The following is a 24,442-nucleotide window of genomic DNA, read 5'->3' as shown; positions in this document are numbered from 1 at the left end:
AAAATGGGAATTAAAACATGCCATAAGCATGTTTTGAGGCCAAACTCTTAACTAAAATGCACACCACAGTGTCTAGTTAGGAAATATATTCAAGTTTGACTTGGCATGGATTTTACAAATTAGGGACTAACATTGGGTTTGCTTATTTAATCTATTAGAAAGTAGATGGAAAATTATGTGGGCAGTTGGTCTCATTTTACTTAGGGAAGGCACGTTGATCCTAGTGAGGGCGCTACATGGTAGCTGTGAATTAGAAAAGTTGGGCTTATTCATTTGAAGTGTGCAGGTGGAAGGTCGGGGTGGTGCATCGGGGTGAACTTGGAGCACTGGAGCACTGCCAGAGACCAAAGTCTTCTCTAAACCTTATGGCTTGAGCAGTTAGTCTCAGTCCTGGATTAGAGACATTAACTGTAGTAATCAGAAATATGTCAATACATGCTTTTCTTAGGGATGCTCAATAAGTGTGTCAAATTCATCAGTTTTTTTATACAGATACCTGCAAGCTTCCTCTGCTTGAGTGGCAGCTAACTAGAAGCTATCCAAAATCACACCATGGGTTTTGGAAGTAATTTTTATTTGCTTTCTGCATTTGGTTTAATAGTACAAAGAGCATCTCGGCTTCTGGGCCTATTTTTGGTACCGAACAGGGGAAGTTCTTTACGTAGAAGATTCTGGGAACTTCAAAACTACGCTCCCATGAATTATTGCAGGAACTGAACTACAACGGATGAGTAATTATCTGATTCTCCGCACTGCATACTAAGTGTCACTGATTCTCATTGTTGTTTGTGGCTGTTCCTCTTTTCCTGTGCTCTCTGATGGGGATGTATCACATGTATACATTTCCAGTGCTTGGACCTTTGGGAACAAATCTGGTGTTTGTCATTCGAGGTGGCGGCTGAGTGATTAAACCAGGGTGCTGACAGAAGGCAGGGCCCGCAGTCAGGGCTCCTTTCCTTTGCCTTGGATTCCTGCCGTGCTTGGCAGGGGACGGGGCTTGTAACTCGGGACACCTTTTGGGTACAAAAGTCCCAAACTGAGGCTGGCAAGGGCAAGCAGCCAAACCTGAGTTCTGACCACAAAAATAAATAAATTAATTAAATGAAATACAAGGAAATGGAATAAAATGGAGAGGGGAAAAAGGGAGGGAAAAAAAATCCTGTCAGCCGCGAGGAGCGCGGCGGGGCCGCACCCCCATTTGCCCCGTCTCCATTTCGCGCCCGGCCGCCCCCCGCCGCCCTGCCCCAAGATGGCGGCCGCCGCCCCTCACTAAACATGGCCGCCACGCCCCCACCGGTGGATCCGGGAGCGGGCGGAAGCGGAAGCGCTGCCCGCGCGCGGCCCGGTGGCGGCGGGGCGGGAGGCGGCGGCGGAGCGGGGCCCCGCGGCCGTTGCCAGGTAACGGCGGGGCCGGGCCCGGGGCTGGGCCTAGGCCTGAGGCGGGCGGAGGCTGCGGCCTGCGGGCGGCCGGGAGGGCAGCGCCGTGCCGCGGGGAGACCCCTGGCTCCGGGACACGGCTCCGCGCGGCGGCTGCCCTTGCCGTGGCGGTGCCCGGGGGAAGGGCTCGGGCTCGTCACGGGGGCGCCGTGAGGGAGAGGTCGGTGCCCCCCGGTGCGCTCCTCCGGTCGCGTCCTTGTTTAAATTTGTAATTAGCGGGGGAGAACACGCGTGGTTTCGCGCTGACACGGGTGCTCCCGGGTGCCTGGTCACTTTGAGGTGACTTTCCCCGCAGGCACGGCATGGCAGAAGCCGCGGTGTCCCCGCTGAAGCACTTCGTGCTGGCGAAGAAGACCATCACTGCCATCTTCGACCAGCTGCTGGACTACGTCACCGAGGGAGCGACTTTCGTGGAAGGTTGGTTTCCATCCCCGACACGAGGACCTAGTCTGTTGCCTTGAATTTGCTTTGCAGTAGTGTAGTGTGTATTACCATACTGCTTCGTGTGCTGTTCAGGTAAACGTACACCTTCAGAAATCGTCACATTTTAACTTGATGTTTTCATCTCCTGCTAGCAGCAGCACTTAGGATGGTTACTTCCTAATAAAATCTGCATCGTGTGGCAGGTAGCTTGGCCTGCCTTCCACAACGGTCAAAGCTAAACTGCTTCAGCATTTACAGTCTTCTTTCAGTTTCTTTTATATAGGAAAAAAGGACAAACAGGCTCTCCCACTATTGAGCAGGAAGGTAGATCAACACAATATAGTGCAAAAAAACCACGGTTACACCCTCGCAAGTTTTAGCAATGTGGAGGTGCATGTGTTGCCACACAGATCTGGTTGCTCATGTCCCCGGTGAGCTCTGCAGTGAGAGGACAGCCCAGTCTCTGGGTGACAAGATTTCTAGAGGGGAGCTTCACAATGAGTGGGGCATATCCGAAAGCTTGTGAACATGGCCTGGTGTGCTGAAAGGGTCATTCATATCATGAGATGCTGTCATGATTGGTTTTATTTTTAGCAGTTAGAGACTGTGGATTCACCTGCAGCAATTTGTCATGATTTCACAGGTGCTGTGTGGACTTGTCAAATAATGGAGTCTAATATCAGATTCTGTAGAAGGGTTTTGTTCATTTTGTTTTACCACTATATAATAAAAATTTGGACAGATCTTTGGCATGTGAGGTACTGATAATCTAGATCTTGTGTCCATAAGCATGTAATCTGTTTTTTTTTTTTTTCTTTTCTTTCTATGTGCAGCAACATACAGGAACCCAGAGCTTGAACATATAGCAACAGAAGATGAACTAGCAAAAATACAGGCATATAAAAAGAAGCTGGCAGTCATCGGTGAGGTGCTTTCACGGAGGCACATGAAAGTGGCATTTTTTGGCAGGTAATGAACGAAATTACCAGAACTTAATTTGATCTCTCTTATCTTTCAGAGCTTTATGTTCTAATTCCAGTGCATATAACCTACAAATAAGTTCTTCATTACAGGATAATCGTTTGAAACATAATACATAAAAGCATGCTCACCCTTACCTAACTGCTGTGATGCCGTCTTGCGCCATTTGTGTAACTGAATTATGTGTCTTGTTACATGTTCTATTGATAAACTATTTAAAAAATTGTTTGTTTGTTTTAATATGACTTCAGAAGACATGAGTCGGTTGTCTTTTACACATTTTTTTAACATGATGGCTTTGTTTGTTTACTGGACTATTGTTAACAACTTTTGTTTATGTTTATTGTAAGTACTGAAAACTAAACTTTGAGCTGTTTATGTTTCCACATATAAGCAACTGAAGAAAAACAGTCTGTTAGAGAGGCTTGCTTTGCTGCTTGTGTCATTGGTTTAACAGATCCGTGTGATCATCATTAGGAATAATAGTAGCAGTGTGTTATATGGCTTACAGATAAATCTGAACATAATATGAATTTCTGCTGCCATGAATTACTGACTAGGGAAAGTTCTAGTTCAATGTCCTTGCTGGTAGTATTACAAACTGAGTATCAGGTCTTTTGCACGTTTAGGTAACACTTCCAAAGTTACTGATTTGTAATCTAACTTCAGTTCTAAAACTAAAAAAAAATATATATAGCAATTAATTTTTTTAAAAAAACTTTTGGTCACCTTGGGATCATTTCAGCTGTATTTTTATTGTTTGTTGCAGAAAAAGAGGGAGTAAAAGAGAAAAGTTTCTGTTGCTACATACAAAGTTTTCGCTTTTTTTTTTTTTTTTTTTTTTAATAGAAGTGCTGTCAGGTTCTTGGACCCAAAGCACTGAAGTTTTATGTATCTGTTTGCTTTTAGTTGTGCTGTGTTTTGCTTTTCACTCTCATCATAGTGGAGAGGTTTGAAGTTTTCACTGAGTCTTAACACTTCTCATAAATGTCTGTGCACCACACATTGTGCAATTCTCTTCTTGCAAATTTTGGACGGTGTAGAAATAGGCCGAAAATCAGCCTTACTGAATGCAAAGTCCTATGTTAGAGAGCGAAATCCTTCCAAGAGATTAAGGTTCCAGTGCTTTCAAATGCTTTTGTGTGACTGATTAGCCTGGTGTCTGTTAGCCCAGTTTGCTTCAGGAAATTTTTTATTTTTATTTTTATTTCCCCGTGCTTAAATTTAACGTGTGGTTACTTCTATTTTCTGGAATATGACTCTTCATGTTCTAATTTTTAAAATTTTGTAATAGCATTGGAAAAAAAATGTGTACAGTAGTGTTTGTACCCTTGCTTTTCTAAAAATGGTTCGGCTATTTAAAGAAAAACAATAAAAGGATCTGGGATAAATAAATTGTTTTTATCTCAGCCTTGACATTTCACAAAGTTAAAAGCTGAATGCGTCTACAAGTGGCAATGCTTGTTAAAAGATGCTTTTGCAAGTTCAGTTCAGGAAAGAGAGAATGAATGTAACCTTAACTCCCCCTCTGACATTCTGAATACATTTGTAAGCTGTTGTACAATGAGCACTGAAGTAGCTCCAGAAATGAATTACAGTCCACACTTGCTTTGTACTGTTGTGTAAGAGTTAAGTCTTAAGACTCTGTGGGTGAGGGGTAGGGGGTTGGAGCAAAGTAGGGCACTGCGGAGAACTTCAGGTTCTTGTGGAGCTGAGGAGTTGGCAAACAGTTCCATTTGGTCAGTAAGATTTTGGTTAATTTGCTTCTTTCCTTCTGAAATAAGGACAAGACTCAGTTTCACGATTAAAAACGGCATTTGCATTATAAGGGTTATAAGTGAGAAATAAATTTGAATTTTTATTTTTAGCACATTGCTTCACATCTTCCTTTGGAGGTCTTCATTAGGCTGAGGTTATTGTCAGTTAAATGATCTGAGCGTGGTCCTTCTCTGCCCCTGTCATGCAACCTTTTCCTCATGTCCTCTGGCATCCCTGGAATTCCCTTAGCTTTGCTGTGAGAGGCATGTGGAATAGTTACCTGATCAAAACATGATCCTGCCCAAAATGCTCCGCAGATTTTTAGTCAGTCCTTTTCTGCAGGACTGCCAGTGCTGGCACAAAGAAATGGGCAGGCTGCCCCCTGATGTGGGACAGGGTGCTCTGACTTAACAGTTGCTTTAAATTGGTCAAAGGCATCATTTTAGGCTAGATGCTTTTTCGCTTTTTCTGGTGCAGATTTTAGAAATGCCGTATGTAGATTCAGGTATGGCAGATACAGGCATGCTTCCCAGTACAGGTTGGGCTTGTTCAGCTGGTGTGAGTTATGCAAATGGCAATTTGCTTTCTTGCTTGGGTAGGCAGTGTTGGTATCAAGAAAGATTTTTGGAATTGCTATTCAGATGAACTTTTCCTGCACTTTCTACTATTTTCTGGCAAGCTGTGCTACTGGCTTGATGCTGAATCACTCCAAACAGCTAGCAAAATCTGGGTCTAACATGGTTAAAGGGGGGACATTCAGTTCAAAACAAAGGTGTGTTTAATGCTGCTGTACTCTGCTCAAAGTGCTGCTATTTTCTTTCCCTCTAGAACAAGCAGTGGGAAGAGTTCGGTCATTAATGCCATGCTGTGGGATAAGGTGCTGCCCAGTGGGATCGGCCATACAACTAACTGCTTCCTCAGCGTGGAAGGGACTGATGGAGATAAGGCTTATCTTATGACAGAAGGATCTGACGAAAAGAAGAGCGTCAAGGTAGAGCTTCTGAATGACTTCTGTGAATGATTTTGAATTATTTCTGTACTTTTCACGGTATCCAGTTCTCCAAAGACCTGTCTGTTAACAACAGTTTCAAGTCTAACTCATTACATATTTTTAAGTTCTTATTCAGGAAGGAATAACTAATAAATGAAAATATTCTACTTCAAAAATTTTCCTGGATATTTCAAGGAAAATAACTAGCGTGTGTCTCCTTGTGGCATAGCTTATTTTGAGAGATCTATTTTTACAGACTGACAGTAAGTTCTGTTACTTGCTGAAGATTAGGAACATTGCTCTCATTTGGCCTTACGGCGCTTACCTTATTTAATTGCTCACGTTGATGTGTTAAACCTCTGAGGCAAATTTGTGCCAACTCTCCGTATTGCAAATTCTAGCCCTGTAAGGAATACCACTTTGTGGCTGCAGTGAAACTCCTGTTTGGTTTTCAAAGCACAGCTCATTCTTCAGATGGCAGTGAGTCTGAAGAGGTTTAAAAAATAAATTAAAATTAACAAATATTCACCTGAAGTATGAACTCTGTTACTCTATATGACAGGTTTGCTTGAGAACCAAATTCGGGTTGTTTACAGACACGTTTGTGGTGCGTATTGCATGTGTGTCTTCTTTCTTTATGCTCTTTATAGACGGTCAATCAGCTTGCTCATGCACTTCACATGGATAAAGATTTGAAAGCTGGCTGTCTTGTCCATGTCTTTTGGCCCAAGTCGAAGTGTGCCCTGCTGAGAGACGATTTGGTTTTAGTGGACAGGTATGTTCTCTGTTTTAATAAAGACTTTCTCAAATAAATAAACCGCTGTAATATTTATAAAAGAGGTTTACTGTTTGCTTGTGGTATGGCTACTGGGCTGCAAGATTACTGAGAGGCTTTTTTTTTTTATATCAGTAGTGCAGAGTTTGTTCTTCTGTATATAGTGCTGCCTGTCATCGCTCCAGTGATGTTGGCCTTGCAGCAGTTGGAACACACAGGTGTCTTGTGATCAGCTGTATAAAGGACTAGCTTTTGGCTGAGTACACTGCCACTTTTAAAACAAACACTATAGGAGCATGCATAGGGTTGTTGCAGCAACTATAAACCTTCTGCGCATTCCCGGTCCTTAAGGGCTTCAGACTGATCACATGAGGTGCAAACAGTCTGGACTTCGTATCTTAAAGCTTCTTCTAAGAGTTGCAGTACCTGCGTACCACAGTGATGAGTGCCTGCAAAACAGAATTGCTGTAGTTGGTTCTGTGTGCCCACGTGTTGGGATTGTGTTTCCCATTGTTTGTGTATAAAAGAATCCTGAAAGATTTAGTTTATCTTTGTCAAATGTCAGTATTCCAGGCCTCTTTGAGCTATAAACTGTTTAAAAAAAAATAAAAAATCAAACTGCCAGGTGATCTATACCTACTAAGTGAATGTAATAGAGATTTTATTCTTACAAGTGAACTTGTAAATAGTGCTTTTTGTTGCACCTCTAATCTTGCACCATTGAAATCACTGGAAGTTGTCAGTGTTTCTGGGGTACAAACTCAGATCTTGTGTCAGTACTAACGCCAGCCTGGCTGGCAAAGGCTGGTGCTGCTTTGTTTGACGTACTGATGGACCTCTGAGCTTACGCAGTTGTGCTGTATCCTTGGGGACATCTGCATAGCAGAGGTGTGCTGGAAGCCCAGAAGTGATCCTTGCCTGGGTATGGTACTAGACGTGATTTAATCTGCACAGTCTTTGGTTGCTAAAGGTGAAATCTTAAAAGAAAAGAAAGCAGCCTGAAATCTAAGAACAGGTACTCGTAAGAAGAAAATCACCTTTTATATAAAGCAAATTTGAACCAGGAATAATTGAGCTGTTGCCAACAGGACGTGATCATCTTCCACTTAGTCCTGAAAAACTGACAGCGTTATAGTCCTAATTTCATTTTAATTGTCGCTATATTATGCAAGCTGTGCATAGATCTATTATTTTAATTAGGCTTTTATTAATGGAAAAACTTTTAATGAACAACTGTCCTTTTTGATTACAACCTAAACATGGGATATGGGGAGGAAGACCATTCTGTGAGGCTGCCTAGATTTCTGACAGACTGCCTGTTACTTTTGTAGCTATTATGATCTGCACATTTATTAATTAAACTGCATCTTGTAATGAGTAGATGGTCTAACGAATGATACGCTAAATGGTAATGAACATTTTCTTTCTTTGCCTTAAGCTTGAGTTAAGCATTAGACTATAGATATAAAAATTCATGACTTACAATAAGGTTCTTAGGCAATCCCAATCTATTTTCATCAGTTTCTAAAAATGAATCGCTCCTTTGCTGGATAAATACAAGTTTGTGGTCTCAATTTTCAACAGCCCTGGCACAGACGTTACTACAGAGCTCGACAGTTGGATTGACAAATTCTGCTTAGATGCTGATGTGTTTGTCTTGGTTGCCAATTCTGAATCGACTCTCATGAACACGGTATGGCGTGCAATGGTTTTACATTAGTGTTTTGTTTAAATATTCAGCAATTCCACAACTGAAAGGCTGCCACTAGTCCTTTACAGAAGCTCCATGAAGTGCTGCAGGTGGATCCCTCCTTAGGGAAAACAGAACCTGTTTTTTACCAGCTTTGCTTACACTGACTTGAGCATGAAATTTGTCCTTTCGGTTTCCCTTTTAATAAATGCCTGTAGCACTTCTCTTGTTTTCCAATTTGTCCATATTTCTCAGCCAAAGAGATTTGTATGTATTATCAAATAAATCAATTACAAAGGATTTCACATACAGAAGTTCATGAATATACATGAAGTAGGTTAAGGAAATTTTTCTTGTTCCTTATGTTCTTGCCTTGGAAGGGGGTAAATTCCCTTAATATACCTTGTTTTGAGGACAAGTGCTACAGGTTGCCCTTGTAGGACTTTGTGCTTTTTCATATGAAGATGCTAGCCATAAGCAGTCGTGTTGCATGGAATAGCTGAAGATGTTTTAACACCTTTATTTTATAAAGCCCTGTCTCAAAAGAGAGAGAGAACCTCCGTACACCTTGCAGCCTGAATATTATATGACTTGTAGAAAGAGAGCATATAAGGTGGCCAAATAAGCTGTTCTGATATTCAAAACGTGCCCAGAGATTTGCTTTAATTTTATAGTGATCTCCAGTTTTGACTAAACTTCTATAAGTATTATGAATGCACACAATTTCAATATCAGGTTTCTGTGTTATTGGTTTCTGTGTTAATAGTGTGCCTGCCAAGATGTTGTACAACACTATTGGGAAATCTTGGAGATTTTTATTAAGCTTCCTGTAGACAAATAAAATGCTCATCGTTGTTCTGAGGATAGTTCTGACATTTAGTGTTTGAGCTTTCTAATTATTAAGGCAGTTTTAATGCAATAAGGGTCTGAATATGCAGACAGTGTTTCCTTGCATTGAGTAGAAATTCGAGAAGGTGAGTTTAAAGACAACCAATTCCGTTTTCTGATCTGAATCCATAAAGACTTAAATATGAAAGAGATCTGACTTAAAAGAAAAAAAGAGAATTTTGGCAATATTCAAGGCAAAGACAGGGTTTGGCACAACTGCGGCTGTATCTTTTCTGTTATGCCACACAAAGGGCACTTTTTGGCCTATAGTCTTGCAATTTCTTTGAAGCATAAAACTCTTCATTTATTTATTTATTTTTACAACTGTCATGCCTCTGAACCCTCATTTAATACTGAGCACCTTGTTACCATTAGAATCTAGAGGTGACTGGTATCCAGGGTGCATATTGGAGGGGAAGGAAGTAGATTCTAGTTGTGGTTGTGTGGCCTTGACTTGAGCAAACAAATTTTTTTCTCCTTTTTTTAAATTTTAATTTTTCAGCTTAGTAGACATAAAGTTGCCTTTAACAGTTGTATAACTGCTCTAAAGCATTTGCATTTTGCTTTGCATTGTGGCAAATGGTAATTTCTTTTTTTGCCTACACAAGTTTATCCTTCAGGTTAAACGTATGGTAATTATGTTCTCATCTTGCTTAGGCATTATTTTTACCTTTTGCTGTAACTGGTTTGAGAATATTTGGCAGCTGCTATACAGCCAGACGTTCTCTGCATAAACACGATTTTTATGATAGTCCCTCATAAATTCTCATTAAACTAAGTTCTCGTTTCTGCATCAGTAATCTTGTTTCGCATACTTACTCCCCAAATGATGGAGACTTAATGTATCTCCAGCACAGTGTCCAGAATATCTGATGGTGACCTGCTGCAGGTTCAAAAAGCTTGTAACAGCAGAGATCTTTTCTGCTAGAGCTGTGCTGACTGGGGATTCACTCCATCGTGGTTTTTACCCACTATGTCTGCAGCAAATAGATGGGTGGTAGGTGCAAGAACGGGATCTAAATTATGTTTCCAAGCACGTGCTTGTTTTCTTGCTGAATGTTCCATCCTAAAAAAGGCTTTTCCCTGTGGCTCAAGCCATAAGATGCAATTCAGACAGGAAATGTAACTAACCTGTAGTTCAAGGTAATATTTTCTTCAACCAGATTATAATTAGAGATGAGGAATATAATATAGTTTATGGGTGTAGAAACTAAATTTGGTGGGTTCGAGAAGAACATGTTGGTAGTACATACAGAAAAGGAAGACATCAGTTTTAGCCAGGCATCTTACTTTAAAAAGAAGAAAAAAAAAAAAAAAAAAAGGAAATACAGTAATGTTTTGTGTGCTCCTTCCCTTTCTCTTCCCCAACAAATATTGTGAGTGTATCACACAATTGCTAACAAATTTAATAGAAAGCTATAAGAATTGAAGGAGATAAATTTTTGTAAGAGTGAAAGCAGAAGGAAAAAAACAAAAGAGCAAATTATGTGACAGATTTATAGAAGAATAGATTTTTTTTTTTTGTTCCAGTGTTTTCTAAAATACTTGTTTTAGAAATTTTATTAATTGTACCTACTTTTAGAGAAATTAACGGCAGCTAATTGATGTCAATTCTTAGCATTGGCTTCAGTTTTAGGATACTTAATGACTTTTGAACTAACATAAGCCTTTTTTGTGCTGATTATCTGTGGGTTTTAATGCTAATGAGTTATTTTTAATATGAATCTCTAAAAAAAATCTTGTTTATATTCAGAATCTGTTACAGAAAAATGCATGGCTGTTTTGGATGTTTGGGAAGTCTTCTGTTTGTGTTTTAATTCTTAGGAAAAGCATTTTTTCCATAAAGTGAACGAACGGCTTTCTAAACCAAACATCTTCATCCTGAATAATAGATGGGATGCCTCTGCATCAGAACCAGAATATATGGAAGATGTAAGTGACTTGATGGCTCTTATTTGGAATTATTTTTGTATATTAAAAAAAAAAAAAAAGACCTGCACATGCATGAAGCATGCTAAATTGTTTCAGTGATACAGGTCTTAAAATGAAAACACCAGCTTTGCGTTATAGTAACAGGATAAGTTATTAGATCAGAAAATGGAAATAACTTGCTGGTCCAATTCAAACTGCAGCATATGCACACAGGTAACACAATGGGAATCTTGCTTAGAACCTTTGTTTTCCACAGTAAGCTTTGTTTTAAAAAAAATCTTCTTTGTATTGCCGTTTAGTTTTGTAATGGTAGCGCAACACTGAGGTATTGATTTGACAGTGGCTCAATTTTTGCCTTTTTCTCATGAGCTTTTTACCTTTTCCTCAGGTGCGCAGGCAGCACATGGAGCGCTGCCTGACTTTTCTAGTTGATGAGCTCAAAGTTATTGATCCTGTAGAAGCAAGGAATCGCATCTTTTTTGTTTCAGCAAAAGAAGTTCTCAGTGCCAGGAGACAGAAGGCCCAAGGGATGCCAGAGGGTGGTATGTAGGAACTCTCGCTTTTCCTCAAATACAAAAAAAAATCATAAAACCTGGTAAATATTTAAGATACAGTCATTGTTATGCTGTATTGTTCCCTTCCTTATGGTCTGTTTTGTTTCGCAGGTGGAGCGCTTGCTGAAGGATTTCAAACCAGATTCCAGGAATTTCAAAATTTTGAGCAGATATTTGAGGTATTTATGATGGGTATTTTAGACTACCTCTTTTATTGATGCAAAGGTAACTTCTGTTTATGCTTAGCTTAATTTTACTGAACGTTACCAGTGTGAACAAGTGTTGGAGTGTCAGGTATTGAAACTGTGTGACAGCTTCGCTTTATCTTTCATCTCTGATCATGTGTTTTCACTTCAAATAGCAGGTTAAAAAGAAGTATTGTTTAGTGAGAGAAGGGATCAAAACTGGCCTTTAAGGTCCTGTTTAGAAATCTCAATACCAATATAGTCTAAAAGATACAAGAAGAGACTGTGCTCTTAATGGCTTATGGCCAGTAGCTGACAAGTTTTTGCTGCTCAGGAAGCCTTATTCTATTCTGAATTTGTTGCTGTGTAATTAATTACTGTAATTCAGGACTCGAACAGTGTAACGTGTTGTGTTTCACTGATGTAAAACTAAATATTTACTTGCATTCTTAAAGCCAGAGTTTTAAAATTATCATCATTATCTACCTCTTAGTGCTGATACTCTAAACACTAACACTGTTTCTGCATCCTCGTTGCTGTACAGAATCCATCCTTCACCCTCAGTTTAGCCGCATTCATAGCTGGAGTTTACACCTGCTTCCAGAGTAGGTCTCGCCAAATGATGTTGATTTCTGTGTGATAGATTTAATTCGTTTTGCGGAATGTGGTAACTCTGAAGCCCTTCTTGGTTATCTTAAGGTGGCATCTTGGATGTGCCTCGATTGTTCTGGGGGGGGGTGTTGGCACATCTCATGCAACACAAGTTTGGAAAGTATGACTGCAGTTTCTATCCAGCAAATGCTAGAGACTGCTCTTGCATGCCTCAATCAGTAATTTCTTGTTCTGTATATTTAAAAATCAAATTACTTTTTAAAAATATTTTTTTTCTTTCGTTACAAGCAAGCACATTTGACCTTAGTAAAACTTGCAAAAAGGAAGATGTCAGACTGAAGTTTACATTCAGACCTTACCCATGCTCTTGTAGCAGATGACTGAGTTGTTGAAATGATAAGTTTAGAATACAGGCAGGGCACGAGTCCATGTGACATAAAATTTATTGGTTTTGTAGTGCAACTACTTGTTGTAGCCAAACTTGCATTTTTGTTTGCAGTTTTAGTCCCTCCCTAGAATTATAGTAGAAAACTTCAAATCAGTAGGAAAAAAGTGGAAATTAAGCTTATAACTCAATTACTGCCATGTGTTTTTTGCACTTTTTTCTACAGTCTCTTACAGTTATGTGGGCAGTTTCCTACGTTACAATAGCATTTCATTTGTAAGCAAGGCTGATACTTAAGTGGTTTACCAACTCTGAAATCTTCAGATCTAACTCTCAAATTACTGGCACTTGAGCTGTGATAAAGTCACTGATAACAAAAATGTGCTGATGTTTACCAGCACTAGGTCATGTATTAACGAAAATGTTGTACGTCAGGTAGAATTTTCTGTGTTCAGTCTGGGAACAAAATTCTACTTGCTACCATGCTTTATGCATTGTTAGACAAAATTTTGATGGTGTTTATCTGTGAGTACAGCCTAAGCACTTCTCGCTAAAGCATTTTGGATTTACTTATATTTCCTGACAGAGGAGCTGCAGGTCCCAAGAATCGTGGATTACACTCCAGTCTGTGAAAGGGAAGGGACGAGAGCAGGATGCTTCTGTCTGTTCTTGTCAACAATTAACCTTCCCTGCCTCAGTCTGTCTTCCTTGCCCTTTGCTCCTTACCCTGTTCGGGTGCACTGCTCAGACTTCCCACGTCTCTTGCTCTCTTCCATCCAGGTCATATCTCTAAGCTGTCTCCTCACCTCATTTATGCACCTGTCTGCTTGTTCCCACTGACTGTATCTGCTGGGTTTGCTCCTGCTGGGTTTTCTCACCATGATTTTTGTCTTCACTGCATTAAAAACTGGCCAGCTTCTTCCTCTTTTCCACGTGTGCTGAGAGGGGGAACTGTTACTTCTCCAGTACTCCCAGTTTCGGGATTTTAGTACCAGTTCCCCAGTGGGAAAACCTGTCCATCCCGAGACTGGTAGGAGCTTAGTATTGCTAGAATCTTAGAAAGTCTAGAAGCAACCTTTCAGTGCTAGCTTGCAATGATAATAGGAAAATTTCAACCATTCATGCTGTGGAATAATGGAAAGTAGTTTGTGTATATTTTTTTTCTGAAATTTTACAATGAGATATGTAGAAATACCTTATCAAAATGACCAAAAAAAGTCTTGTATCGTTCACTGTATGTAGTAGTCTATAGGGGATATTCTACATAAAAACAAAAGCCAGTGTGCCTCAGGTTGTGGTGTTTGTCGAGTTGCTTCACAAACCTGCTAACAGAAATGGTCTGGGAAAGAGGGAGGCAGGGCAGAATAATCCCAGCTGTTACTCGGAGTCAGTAACACAGCCTGAATCAGTGTGCTACTGCTGAATCCTTCCCTAACACCGTATGGGATTATAGCAGGCTGTGCGCTAAAAGTCTCTCTTGCTGTACTGGAAGTTGGCTGGAAGGTAGCTGGTTTTGATTATGCTATTGAAACACAGCTTCTATCTTTGTTTCAGTAAATGTTTATTTACAGACTATCAGCAAAAATGTTACTCTCCTCCTCTTACCTTTCCCAGTCGTATAATTAACCTCTGTGTTTTTCCTAGTGCTCTAACTTGGATTTTCTGGTTGTGTTGTGAGTGGCTGTCGTCCTTTTATCTACCACATACCAATGTTGGGAAGACTTTCCTCTGTGTCTAGTCTAGCTCTAACAATGTGCTGATATTTCTGAAACTCTGGCCTTTCATTGCTGATTTCTAGATCTGCTTCATCGAGGAACAGGGAATATATTTCACCCATTTTGTTTATTTTGCTTTGATCTATTATTTGTAGTTAGCTGAAATTTGTTTTTACAGCATATGCTAAGGTCATAGGCAAATCTTTACAAAGCAGCTTAAATGCTCCGAAAGGTGTATGCACAGATAAAGAGCAATTAACAAACAAAAACATCACCACCACCAAGAAAAAACAGATCTGATGCAAAGAAACTAGGTGCTTGCTTTCCTTCCCCTAATACAGAAGATGCTGCTCTTTTGTGACCTACGGCAGCTTGAGCTCCAACACCATTTATTGGCTACATAACTCATGATGTGCAGTTGCTTTAAAAAATCTAAGTCTTAATTTACAGTTTGCAACAATTGATTTGCTTCTGCCCAGGTTGAACATTTGCATATCTTTTCAGTCGGTGTTCTTTAACTGTTCCTGTACAATATTGGAGGTTGCAGATTCATCAGAAGCTCTCACTTCAGAGCATTCTCTGCTGATGTGCTTAACACGGCAATAATCTGCAAAGGAGCTAATATTTTAAGGACTACTTAGCAACTTTTCTGTCTTGTGAGATAATCTTTGTTTCCTATTCCTAATTGTGTATTTTTGCTTGGAGAGTCAGTGTGACATGAGCATGTAAAATTTGTGTTGACACTGAAACGGAGCTGGAAGCTAAGAGTATTTATTGAAAAAAAACAAACAAACCACAAGCTAGGCAATATTGCCAGCATTCGTGTTAGAGATTCATAACTCTAAAGGGATAGCTTGGAAAATTTTCAGAAGAGCTAGCTTTATCTTATGTAGACATCTGAGTTTGCTTTTTCTGTTTCCATTATTTATTTATTTTAAACAAAAAACCTATGCACATTACTGTGAATGAACATGGAGGTACAGATTTGCTGCTGTAGATTAATTTGAGATTTCAGTTCTGTTCTCTTTTGATTTCTGTACACTTTCTCTCTTTATTTCCCATGGGTTTAAGTTCATGGTAGTAGCAGCAAGTGCTTTCTGACAGAGAAATTCCAGAAAGTGTTGGTATGGAATTGCAGTAATGTGTTGTGGCTTGGGCCCCTCGCAGGAGTGTATCTCGCAGTCAGCCGTGAAAACCAAGTTTGAACAGCACACTATCAGAGCTAAACAGATAATAGATACTGTGAAAAACATTATGGACGCCATAAACGTAGCAGCAGCAGAGAAAAGGTAGGTGGGCTGGAGGGCTGGTTGGTTGTGGTTTCTCCAGATCCTCTGAGGAGCCATGTCTATGCTGGTGGTTTCCTTGGGCCATTATGGACTGTAAAATTCACTTATCTCTGTTGGTAAGAAATAAAGAACTTCTCTGGCTTGTCAGTCTCACTGCTGTTCACCTGTGTCTGGGACTTCTGTATAGGGCTCTTGGTTTACTTTGTTATTCCTTGTTAATGATTTGCAGTCTGGGGGTTTTCTGATCTTTTTTCAAAATTATTTGAAATTACAAGTTTTCTCTAGTTGTATCCAACATCTCAGCAGTGATGTTTGGGCCTGCATAGAAAGGCTAATTATTAAAGGCCTTTTTTTCTCCTCCCTGTATATTTAGTTGTAATTATGTACAAAGGTATGCACAACAGGTGTACAAAAGTATTCCAAGTCCAAATGCTGCTTTTTAAGATTTATCAAAACCCAGTCATTGGCATCATGTTCAATCAATGCAGCCTGTAAATGTGCCTGTAAACTCAATGCCTAAATTTCAGTCGTTCTGAAATAGTGTCTTTGCTTTGCTCAGCCACTGTCACTTTGGATCCTCTTTGGCTGTCAGTAAACCATAATCTAGATGGTTCGTGCCTGATGGTACGTGCTTGTTTCATTTTGGGGAGAATACCTGCTGGTGACGGTGATTTCCTTTCTGCTCTGTTAAGAGTCCACTCAATGGAAGAGCGAGAAGATCAGAAGGATCGGTTGGACTTTGTTCGAAATCAGCTGAACATTTTGACAGAAGATACTAAGGAAAAAATCAAGCGTGTAACTGAGGAAGTAGAAAATAAAGTAAGTAAGGCAAAGAGGACGGTTTTCTAGTCAAGTAAGGAAGCGATTTATTTCCCTTCTTTAAATTCTAGCGTACTTGGTAGGAAACCTGTTTGATCAGGTGAGTTTGTTTCCATAAGAGGGAGTGAATTATATCCAGTCTTCTACTAACACTAATCAGATCTGTAGCATGTGCCTTTTCAAAAAAAAGAAAAGGAAAACGACAGTCCTTCCTGAATGTCAGGTAATTGGGTTGTTTTTTTTCACTCTGGCTGGAAAAGGCAGGAGAAACACAATTGTTTTGTCTTTCAGGTCTCCTCTGCCATGACCGATGAGATCTGCAGACTTTCAGTTTTAGTTGATGAATTTTATTCAGATTTTCACCCTTCTCCTCAAGTGTTGAAGCTCTATAAGACAGTAAGTTCTCTTGCATGGGCTTGAAGCCAGGCTCTTTGTCTGTCTTACAATTTTTACTTCTGTATTTTCATAATTTGCATATCATTTTATGTGATGCTTCATTTAAGCACTACATAATTTTTGCTTTGTGACATGCATATTTGTTTTTTAAAGCCACAAGTTGAAAATATTTTCTGCTTTGTCTATAGAAAGATTTTTTTCAACCACCTCTTTACTAGAGTTGTTATTGAAACTAATTCACTGAAATACTGCTTTTGTCTTCACTTGTATTAAATTAAGACCTTACATAAGCAATTTTCACCACTCCTCACCGAAATAGAACAAAAAATAAAAGGAGTTTGCAAATACCTGAAGTTTTATATTTTTTTTCAAAAAGCTTTGTAAAAAGAAAAAAAAACACACAAGTTTTCATTAAATATTAATTTAAAATTTCCTGCTCAAACTTAGTATTTTAAAAGAGCATCCACCTGTAAGTTTAATCTTTTGCTCAGCTTTTGCTGCCAATGAATGTCATAACTCCCACCTGTTTCAACCTTGTTGATCCCATGGGAATGCTGTTTCTAAGGTGGTCTGCCCTGTCCTGGCTCTGCAAAATGCGCAGAGCAGACCTTTGTAGCTGTTGATGGCATTGACTTATCTCTGTGTAGACCAGTGAAATCACCTCCCATCAAACGATGACAGGAAATGCTCTGACCTGTGGTGGTGGTGTGCTCTTCATTTGTGTTGAAAACGCAGGCTTTTCCATAGGCCTTTTAATGATTACAGGCCTAGAGAAATCCTCTTCGTGTCACTTTAATTAGATTTTCAGTCACAGAGTGCTATTTAAAAGTAGGGTATTTTCATGGTAACCTGCTTTTCTTGCCACTGCAAATAATAGCATTAGTGTTTAACATGTTTCTGAACTGTATAATGCCATTGATGAGCTGAACAGAAATTGATGAGCGTATGTTCTTTCTGAAACTTCAGGAACTCAACAAGCATATAGAAGATGGTTTGGGAAAGAACCTGGCTGATCGTTGCTCCAGTGAAGTCAACCAGTCAATGCATCAGTCACAGCAGGAGATGATTGGTAATATGAGGAAGACAAAATGTTGACTTCTTGTTTAGAGGAAGACAATTTAAAAAAATATGCTTTAAAAAAATCTTTATGATCATGATTTAACGTTAACACTAAAAAATGGTAAAGGAAAAGCCATCATAGATGAAGACTGTGTATTTAGCCCAGTACTTTGTCTCTGGTAGTAACCAGCACAGCTGCTTGGGGAGAAAAATAATGAGCCAGGGTAAATAGAGTGATCTGTCCCCAGCTGAGGGACTTCTGAACCGGAATACTTCATCTGAATGAAGGGTTTAAGCAAGTAATAATAAACCTGTCCTCTGGGAACTTGCCTAATCCTCATGTAAACCCATTTATACTTGTGGCTTCCACAACAGATTTATGAAATACGCGAATTAACAGATAATGTTTTTACAACACAGGCTTGTCTCTGTGTCCCTCCAGATTCTGAGTACAAAACAAGGGTAGTTTCACAAAACCTTTGTGCTACAGTCCTATATTTGGCACTCTGTGTTTCTGAGGTGTTGAGTTTGTTTTGGTAATAACTTTATTGCGTATCCAGTTCTGCTCTGATCTGTTTCCGGTAATAAAAGATTCAGAGCAAGATCATTTAATTAATGATGCCTTCTTACTCAGTAACAATTACACGAAGCCATCTTACTCCATACCAATGACTTTTCTGTATGGTGCCACCAACAGGCTTAGTCCATCCTTACCTTTTGACCAGAGTTAGAGATTTTTTAGTTAATTTGTCTTTTTCTTTTTTTTTTTTCCTGTGGTGCTTCCTCTACGCATTGATTTTATGTGTCTGTTTTATCAGAGCAATAAATTGCTTGCTCTGTTAGGATCGAGACTGCTAAAATGCCCACTGATGTTTTTTTTTCCTTACTGTTTTGTTTTGTTTAAAAAGTCAGTTTAGATTCTTGGTAGTTCACAAAGCTAGTCAGCAGGAAAAGGATTCTACTTGTGAATATGCTGAAGCTTTCAATGTTACCTCATCTTTATTCTTCTGTTTCGTTTTTAGAAAATCTGAAACCGTTGTTGCCTTCTGGTGCTCAGAATCAGCTCCACTTGCTAATTCCATGCAGGAGGTTTGACCTTAGCTATGACCTAAACTGTCATAGTCTTTGTGCGGATTTCCAAGAGGATATCATGTTCCACTTCTCCTTGGGATGGACTTCACTTGTAAACCGTTTCTTGGGTCCTAAACATGCTCAGAGAGTACTACTGGGACTGGCAGATCCAAACTTACCAGTGAGTGTTTCAGAGACTAGGCTGACAAGTGCCTTGTTTTACTTTATTGAGGTTATATTGATTTTTATTTTTTATAACTTTATTAACTTCTGCTGTTTACCTGCTTGCTGTTACTTTCCCTTAGCCCTGTTGTGTGAAATACTTTTGGTGAGGGTTGTTTTTATTTGATTATATTCGGGGTTAAAAGGGAACAAAAAACCTTTCCTAAACTTCCTGCAGATGTTATCCGAGTTCTGTTTTGCTTTGGATTGAACCCTCTGGTTAACCTTTTGATTTGTAACTTGGGCATTCTAACAGCAGAGCCAGAGTCCAGGACAAAAATAGTATTCCAACCTGGTCCCCATTTGGCAAGGAACTCTCAGAACCTCTTCTGCTTATCAGGAGCAGACTTCTGTGCTGAAAAGTTCCCTTTAAATGAATCAAATCCTGAATATATGAAAACAAAATAAAAACAATCTGCTACGTAGTCCCGTGATGCTTTTTACTCAGGCTGCTGTATTCCACTCTTCTAGATCCCTCGTCCTTTAGCTACTACCCCGTCTGCTGCCAGCCTTCCTGCCCTAACTCCAGAGAACACACCACAGGATGATTTTATGGTTCCCTTGGTAATGAGTTTAGCTTCGCTGACATCACGGACCTCTATGAGCATCATCGTTGTTGGCGGAGTGGCAAGTAGTCTTAGTACCATTCACTGTCCTGGGAGTGATGGCAAAGATGAGGCCATTCTCTGCTGTGTGGGGTTTTGTAACATGCAGCATGGAGCATGGAATGGCTTATTGACAGCTGGGCCAGATGTGTACACTGGGTATGAGGAATCAATTTAGTGAGAAAATTGCTGTAATTACTCTGAGCATAGTTGGACACGTGCTGTATTCTATCTCTGTGTTGGATGATCTGATGGTGCCTTACATAGTTTGGAATTGGTGGGAGCTTTACTTTCTCCATCCTCCTTCATTAGAACGCAGTGAGTCTTCTGTGAGGCCCTCTGCCAGCAGGGTATCAGCATATCTGGGTATAGCTGTATTGCTCTACAGCAATACATTGCCCAAACTCATCTGGTGAAAGGGCCATGCAGATGACATAAAAATGGGTGGAATTCGATTTCTTTATAGTCAGGTTACTGATTGCACTCTATAGGGCAACTCTTACATTGATGGTTCTTCTTTTCCAGATCTGGAGAACAGTAGGCTGGAAGCTCATCTCTCTTTCCCTCAGTATGTATGGGTTGTTGTATCTCTATGAGAGGCTAACTTGGACCACTAAAGCGAAAGAGAGAGCCTTCAAGCAGCAGTTTGTGAACTACGCTACCGAAAAGCTGCAGATGATCGTCAGTCTTACGAGTGCCAACTGCAGCCATCAGGTGCAACAGTGAGTATGAGAGCGGCGCTGCCAGGCACCCAGGGAAACGTCGGGTTGGCCTGGGGTGGGCACCGGCTGTGCGTGGTGTGGGGAGGCAGCAGAATGCCCCTGCAGCTTCAGGGTCCCTTGGCGTTTATCGTGAGGGACACACACAGTGTTGTTAGGAGGGGGTTTCTAGAGTGTGAAGTTAATGCCTGGAAAGGGTAGTGCATGCGTCTTCGTGTGTATGTTTGCATGTGAGAATCAGTCTTAGACTCTGTGCAACACTTCACTGCAAAGACATGGGACTTAGCTCGGTTCCAGCAGAGGCTGAATTTGTCTGCTTTGAGATGAGCATTGAATCACTTCAGACTGTGAGCCCGGAGTTGGTTTAATTGTGAGCATTTGTTCTGTTTTCTGCCTCAAGTGTTGGTATGGCCAGGTTTTAAGCAGCTGGTCATGGTTCTTCTGCTCCGCAGAAAAGGAACGGAAGAGACCTGAGCTGTTCAAAGTTTTTTGTGTCTTTGCCAAATGTTTTTCCACCTGTCTCTGCAGAGTAATGTTGGGTGACTGGCTCCCGCAGCCTGCCCTGTTGAGTTTGTTTTGATTCAGTTGTTACTTCAGCAGAGTAGGCCTGCTAAATGAGACCTCTAACCAGCAGGGTGCAGAACACCTCTCCTGTGTAGCCCAGGCAGTGCTTTACTAGCACAAAGCTCAGCTTCAGATGAGGAAAGAGAATCATCCCCGTGTCCAGCAGCATTGTGTCTCTGTGAGGACATGGACGAGCTGGACTCAAACCAAAGCTCCAGTGAGGTGAAGTAGAGATCAGAAGATTTGTCTGCTCTGTGGGAGAGCCTGCTTGCTGTCCTGGGGTGGTGTCAGTGTTTTGTTATTGTTTTGTTTTTTCCTTTGTTTGAGAAGGAGTCTTGGGACCTAGCTTGGGAACACAGGACCGAAGAGGCGAGTAGGACGGGGGTGTCTCTGCACGTCTGGGGCACTTCTCCTACTCACCTCGCCCTGCAAAGTGCTCACGTGCCCCTCATGAGCAGAGCACTCAGTGTGGCACGGGCTGTGGCATGAGAGAGCACTTGGCTGCTCGGGCACGTGTTCCTGGCAGCCCCAGTCTCAGACTCAATACCTGTAGGTACTCAGTGAAAAATTGCCAGGCGTGATGTTGGCATAGACTGAACATTTCTGTGTTCAAGGTTACTTTTTAAATGTGAAAAGTACCTAATTCTCCTGATTTCTGCTGTCCTGTAATCTTTCTGGCAGCTGGAGACTTTGATTGCCGTGTTCTACATGCTGCAGTGCTGCCATTTATCACGTATTATTTTTGTGGCAGGCATCTGTAAACTCTGACTACAAACTTGTTTTTCCTTTAGGGAAATGGCAACTACTTTTGCCCGGCTCTGTCAGCAGGTGGATATTACCCAGAAAAACTTGGAAAAAGAAATCGATCGGCTTTCCAAAGAAATAGATCAGCTGGAGAACATCCAGAGCAGCTCCAAGCAACTACGGTAAGTCCGGGTGTGACCGGCCAGGAGCCAATTCCTAACCCTGCTGGTCGCTGTGAGGTTGGTGCTTGCTGTTACTTCAGGCTGAAAGCGAGGTCATCACAGGGGCAGAAGGGTTCTGTGCCCTGTAGCTAGGTGGCTGAGCAAAGCTCCCAAAATCCTCTCTTAGTCAATCTTTACCTTACTGTGTTGTATGGGAGACAGCAGGAATGTGTCTTCCACGGGTAGAGCGCTGTGGCACCTTCCCCAGGAACCCTTCCCATAGGAGCAGCCGCACTGCACTGAGCCATTCCGTTGAGTACCTTTTTTCTTTTATTACCAGCAGCAGGTGTTTACAGAGCAGAATTTCCAGCAGTGAGTGGTTCAGGGACTCAGGAGCAGCCTCGTTCTTAGTCTCATGTTTTCTCCCTGCTGTAACCTGCCCCTGCTGCGGGCTGCCCCTTGGATCTCGGGCACTGACGAGCTCGATCAGATCAATGCCCAGTGCTGCAAGAACGGCCTGAGGGGGTGGTGTGAGGAGCAGTGCTGAGCGCCTGCCTAACGCTGCAGAACCTCTCCTAAGTTAAATGCTGAGGGTGGGAAAGGTCCCGGTACCAGGGTGGTCCCCGGGGAGACCTGGGGGAAGAAGCAACCCCTGGCAGACAGCTGCTGGCCTTCAGCTGCCTGGCCTGGTGCTGCACTTGCAACATTCAGGGCTCTGACCAGGTTTTCTCAGCGCTGTGGGTTTGCGAAATAGGAATCAAACACTTGATGTGTCTTGTGGTGGTGCTGCACTGAAGTAAATTCACTGCTTTTGTTTGTTTTACAGAAACAAAGCCATTCACCTTGAGAATGAACTAGATCGCTTTACAAAACACTTTCTTCAAAAGAGTAAATAAAATATCATTGGTAACTTTCCCGGTGATCCTTTGTAGGACAAAGTAGAAATTTTACAGATGACACTTCTCTGTGGAGTTGCATGAAATGATTATATTTTTAATGTTACTTTGATTACACTTAATTATTATAAAACTGGTTTTGAACTCTGATGGTGAACCAAACTTAAGAGCTGTGGGACTTAGAGTGTTACGTTTGTTTTTGCTGATTTTGGGTTAAAAATTATCCTTAAACACTAAATTTCTTTGGGCACTTGACAATAAAAACCCATATCCCTTTTGGTTTTCATTAATATTTAGCAGTGGCACTCACTTCCTGGCATCCAGGAGGAGTTTATGCAGGGAGAGAAAACTTAACACTGTTATCACCGTCTCCTGTTAGCGGTTGACGAGGAATAGCCAGGGAGGAAGGATGCTGCTCTTTCACTTACGGTTGTTTTGTTTTTGTGTTCTATTGAAGGGAAGTACAAAGTCTAGCATGGGGAAAGGACTCTTTGACTGTTCTAAAAGTGAGTGAAATTTTGTCGTGGAGCGGTTCCTCTTTGAATGGAAATGAAAGATGCTAAACTGTACAGCAGTCACTAATGAAATGCAGTGGCCTCCAGTCACCCTGCTGGCTACTGCGTGTAGGTAAGGTGGCATCGATGAAGTAAACGTAGTTGGTGAAGGGGTGGAAGGGTCACTTGCCTCTGAGAGCACTACTGGAACCTGCGTGCAGGTGAGCTGCAGGCTGGTGGGGGCACCACCATGCAGAGATAGCACAGCCAGGGGCGTGTTGGGTGGGGAAGCCTCAGGTGCTGGGCACAGCGCAGATGGAGGCTGCGCTTGAGTTTTTGCTCATGTGGGGTCCTGAACAGCTCCTTGGCGCTGCCACAGGGCAGAGGTCTTCGAGGTGAGGCCTATGACAGGTACGTTTGAGTGGTTTTACCATTGCTCACCCCCAGCAGTGCAAAGCCTCTTAAAATTGCTGCTGACATCGGCAATCACTTAACACCTTCATATTTTCTAACCAGACTTTTTAAAAATAACTTATTTTGAAAGAGAAAGCCTTTTCAGAATATTTATATATTTTTATGGAAGTATTAATGTGAGTAAATGAAATACTTACAAATGAGTAATAGCAATTACTAAGAGGTAGAGATTTGTTATTTTCCAGTGAAAAGGGCTATCCTAAAAGGAATACATTTTAAAAGCTAATGCTAGAGAGGTAGGTTATTAGTAATTTGAAGACTAAGAGCACTGTTTCCACCATGATGTATTGTGGTGTGTGTTTTTGACTGTGCTAGCAGAAGCATGGCTGTTTTGAAACTGTCTTTAGCAGTATGCATGAAGTGTCTCAGGTTCTCTGAGGGAAATAATTGTGAAATATGAAAATGATTAACAGCCCAGCCCTCTTGTATATGAGGTTACAGATATGTATTAATGCTCTTTTCTGGAGCATTTTTTTAACGGACATTGTATGAAGATAAAACTTTAAATGCATGTGTTCTATAATTATTTATTAAAAAAATATTGTCTCCCCTTTGCTTTAGTAAAATTATTTGACAGCTGTCTCAAATATGAAAATTCATGCC

At 40.9% G+C, this 24,442-nt stretch overlaps 1 protein-coding gene across 2 annotated transcripts; it reads left to right on the top strand.

The window, feature by feature from the left end:
* Nucleotides 1-1,372: 1,372 nt before the first annotated feature.
* On the top strand, nucleotides 1,373-24,392 carry MFN1 (mitofusin 1). Of its 2 annotated transcripts, none has more exons than XM_032192941.1 (18): nucleotides 1,373-1,398; nucleotides 1,733-1,854; nucleotides 2,694-2,829; nucleotides 5,428-5,590; nucleotides 6,241-6,365; nucleotides 7,950-8,058; nucleotides 10,768-10,875; nucleotides 11,264-11,417; nucleotides 11,541-11,608; nucleotides 15,494-15,615; nucleotides 16,308-16,434; nucleotides 16,726-16,830; nucleotides 17,797-17,899; nucleotides 18,912-19,141; nucleotides 19,654-19,809; nucleotides 20,313-20,509; nucleotides 21,862-21,996; nucleotides 22,802-24,392. In XM_032192941.1, the coding sequence occupies exons 2-18, from the start codon at nucleotides 1,740-1,742 to the stop codon at nucleotides 22,869-22,871; spliced, it is 2,223 nt and encodes a 740-aa protein (XP_032048832.1). In that variant the 5' UTR covers nucleotides 1,373-1,398; nucleotides 1,733-1,739; the 3' UTR covers nucleotides 22,872-24,392. The 2 variants fall into 2 exon arrangements, with proteins under 2 accessions (XP_032048832.1, XP_032048833.1); XM_032192942.1 differs by lacking the exon at nucleotides 1,373-1,398 and adding an exon at nucleotides 1,481-1,597.
* The last annotated feature ends 50 nt before the right edge of the window (nucleotides 24,393-24,442 follow it).

Source organism: Aythya fuligula, chromosome 9 (genome assembly GCF_009819795.1).
Source record: "Aythya fuligula isolate bAytFul2 chromosome 9, bAytFul2.pri, whole genome shotgun sequence".
NCBI lineage: Eukaryota > Metazoa > Chordata > Aves > Anseriformes > Anatidae > Aythya > Aythya fuligula.
This window is presented reverse-complemented; position numbering and strand designations above follow the sequence as displayed.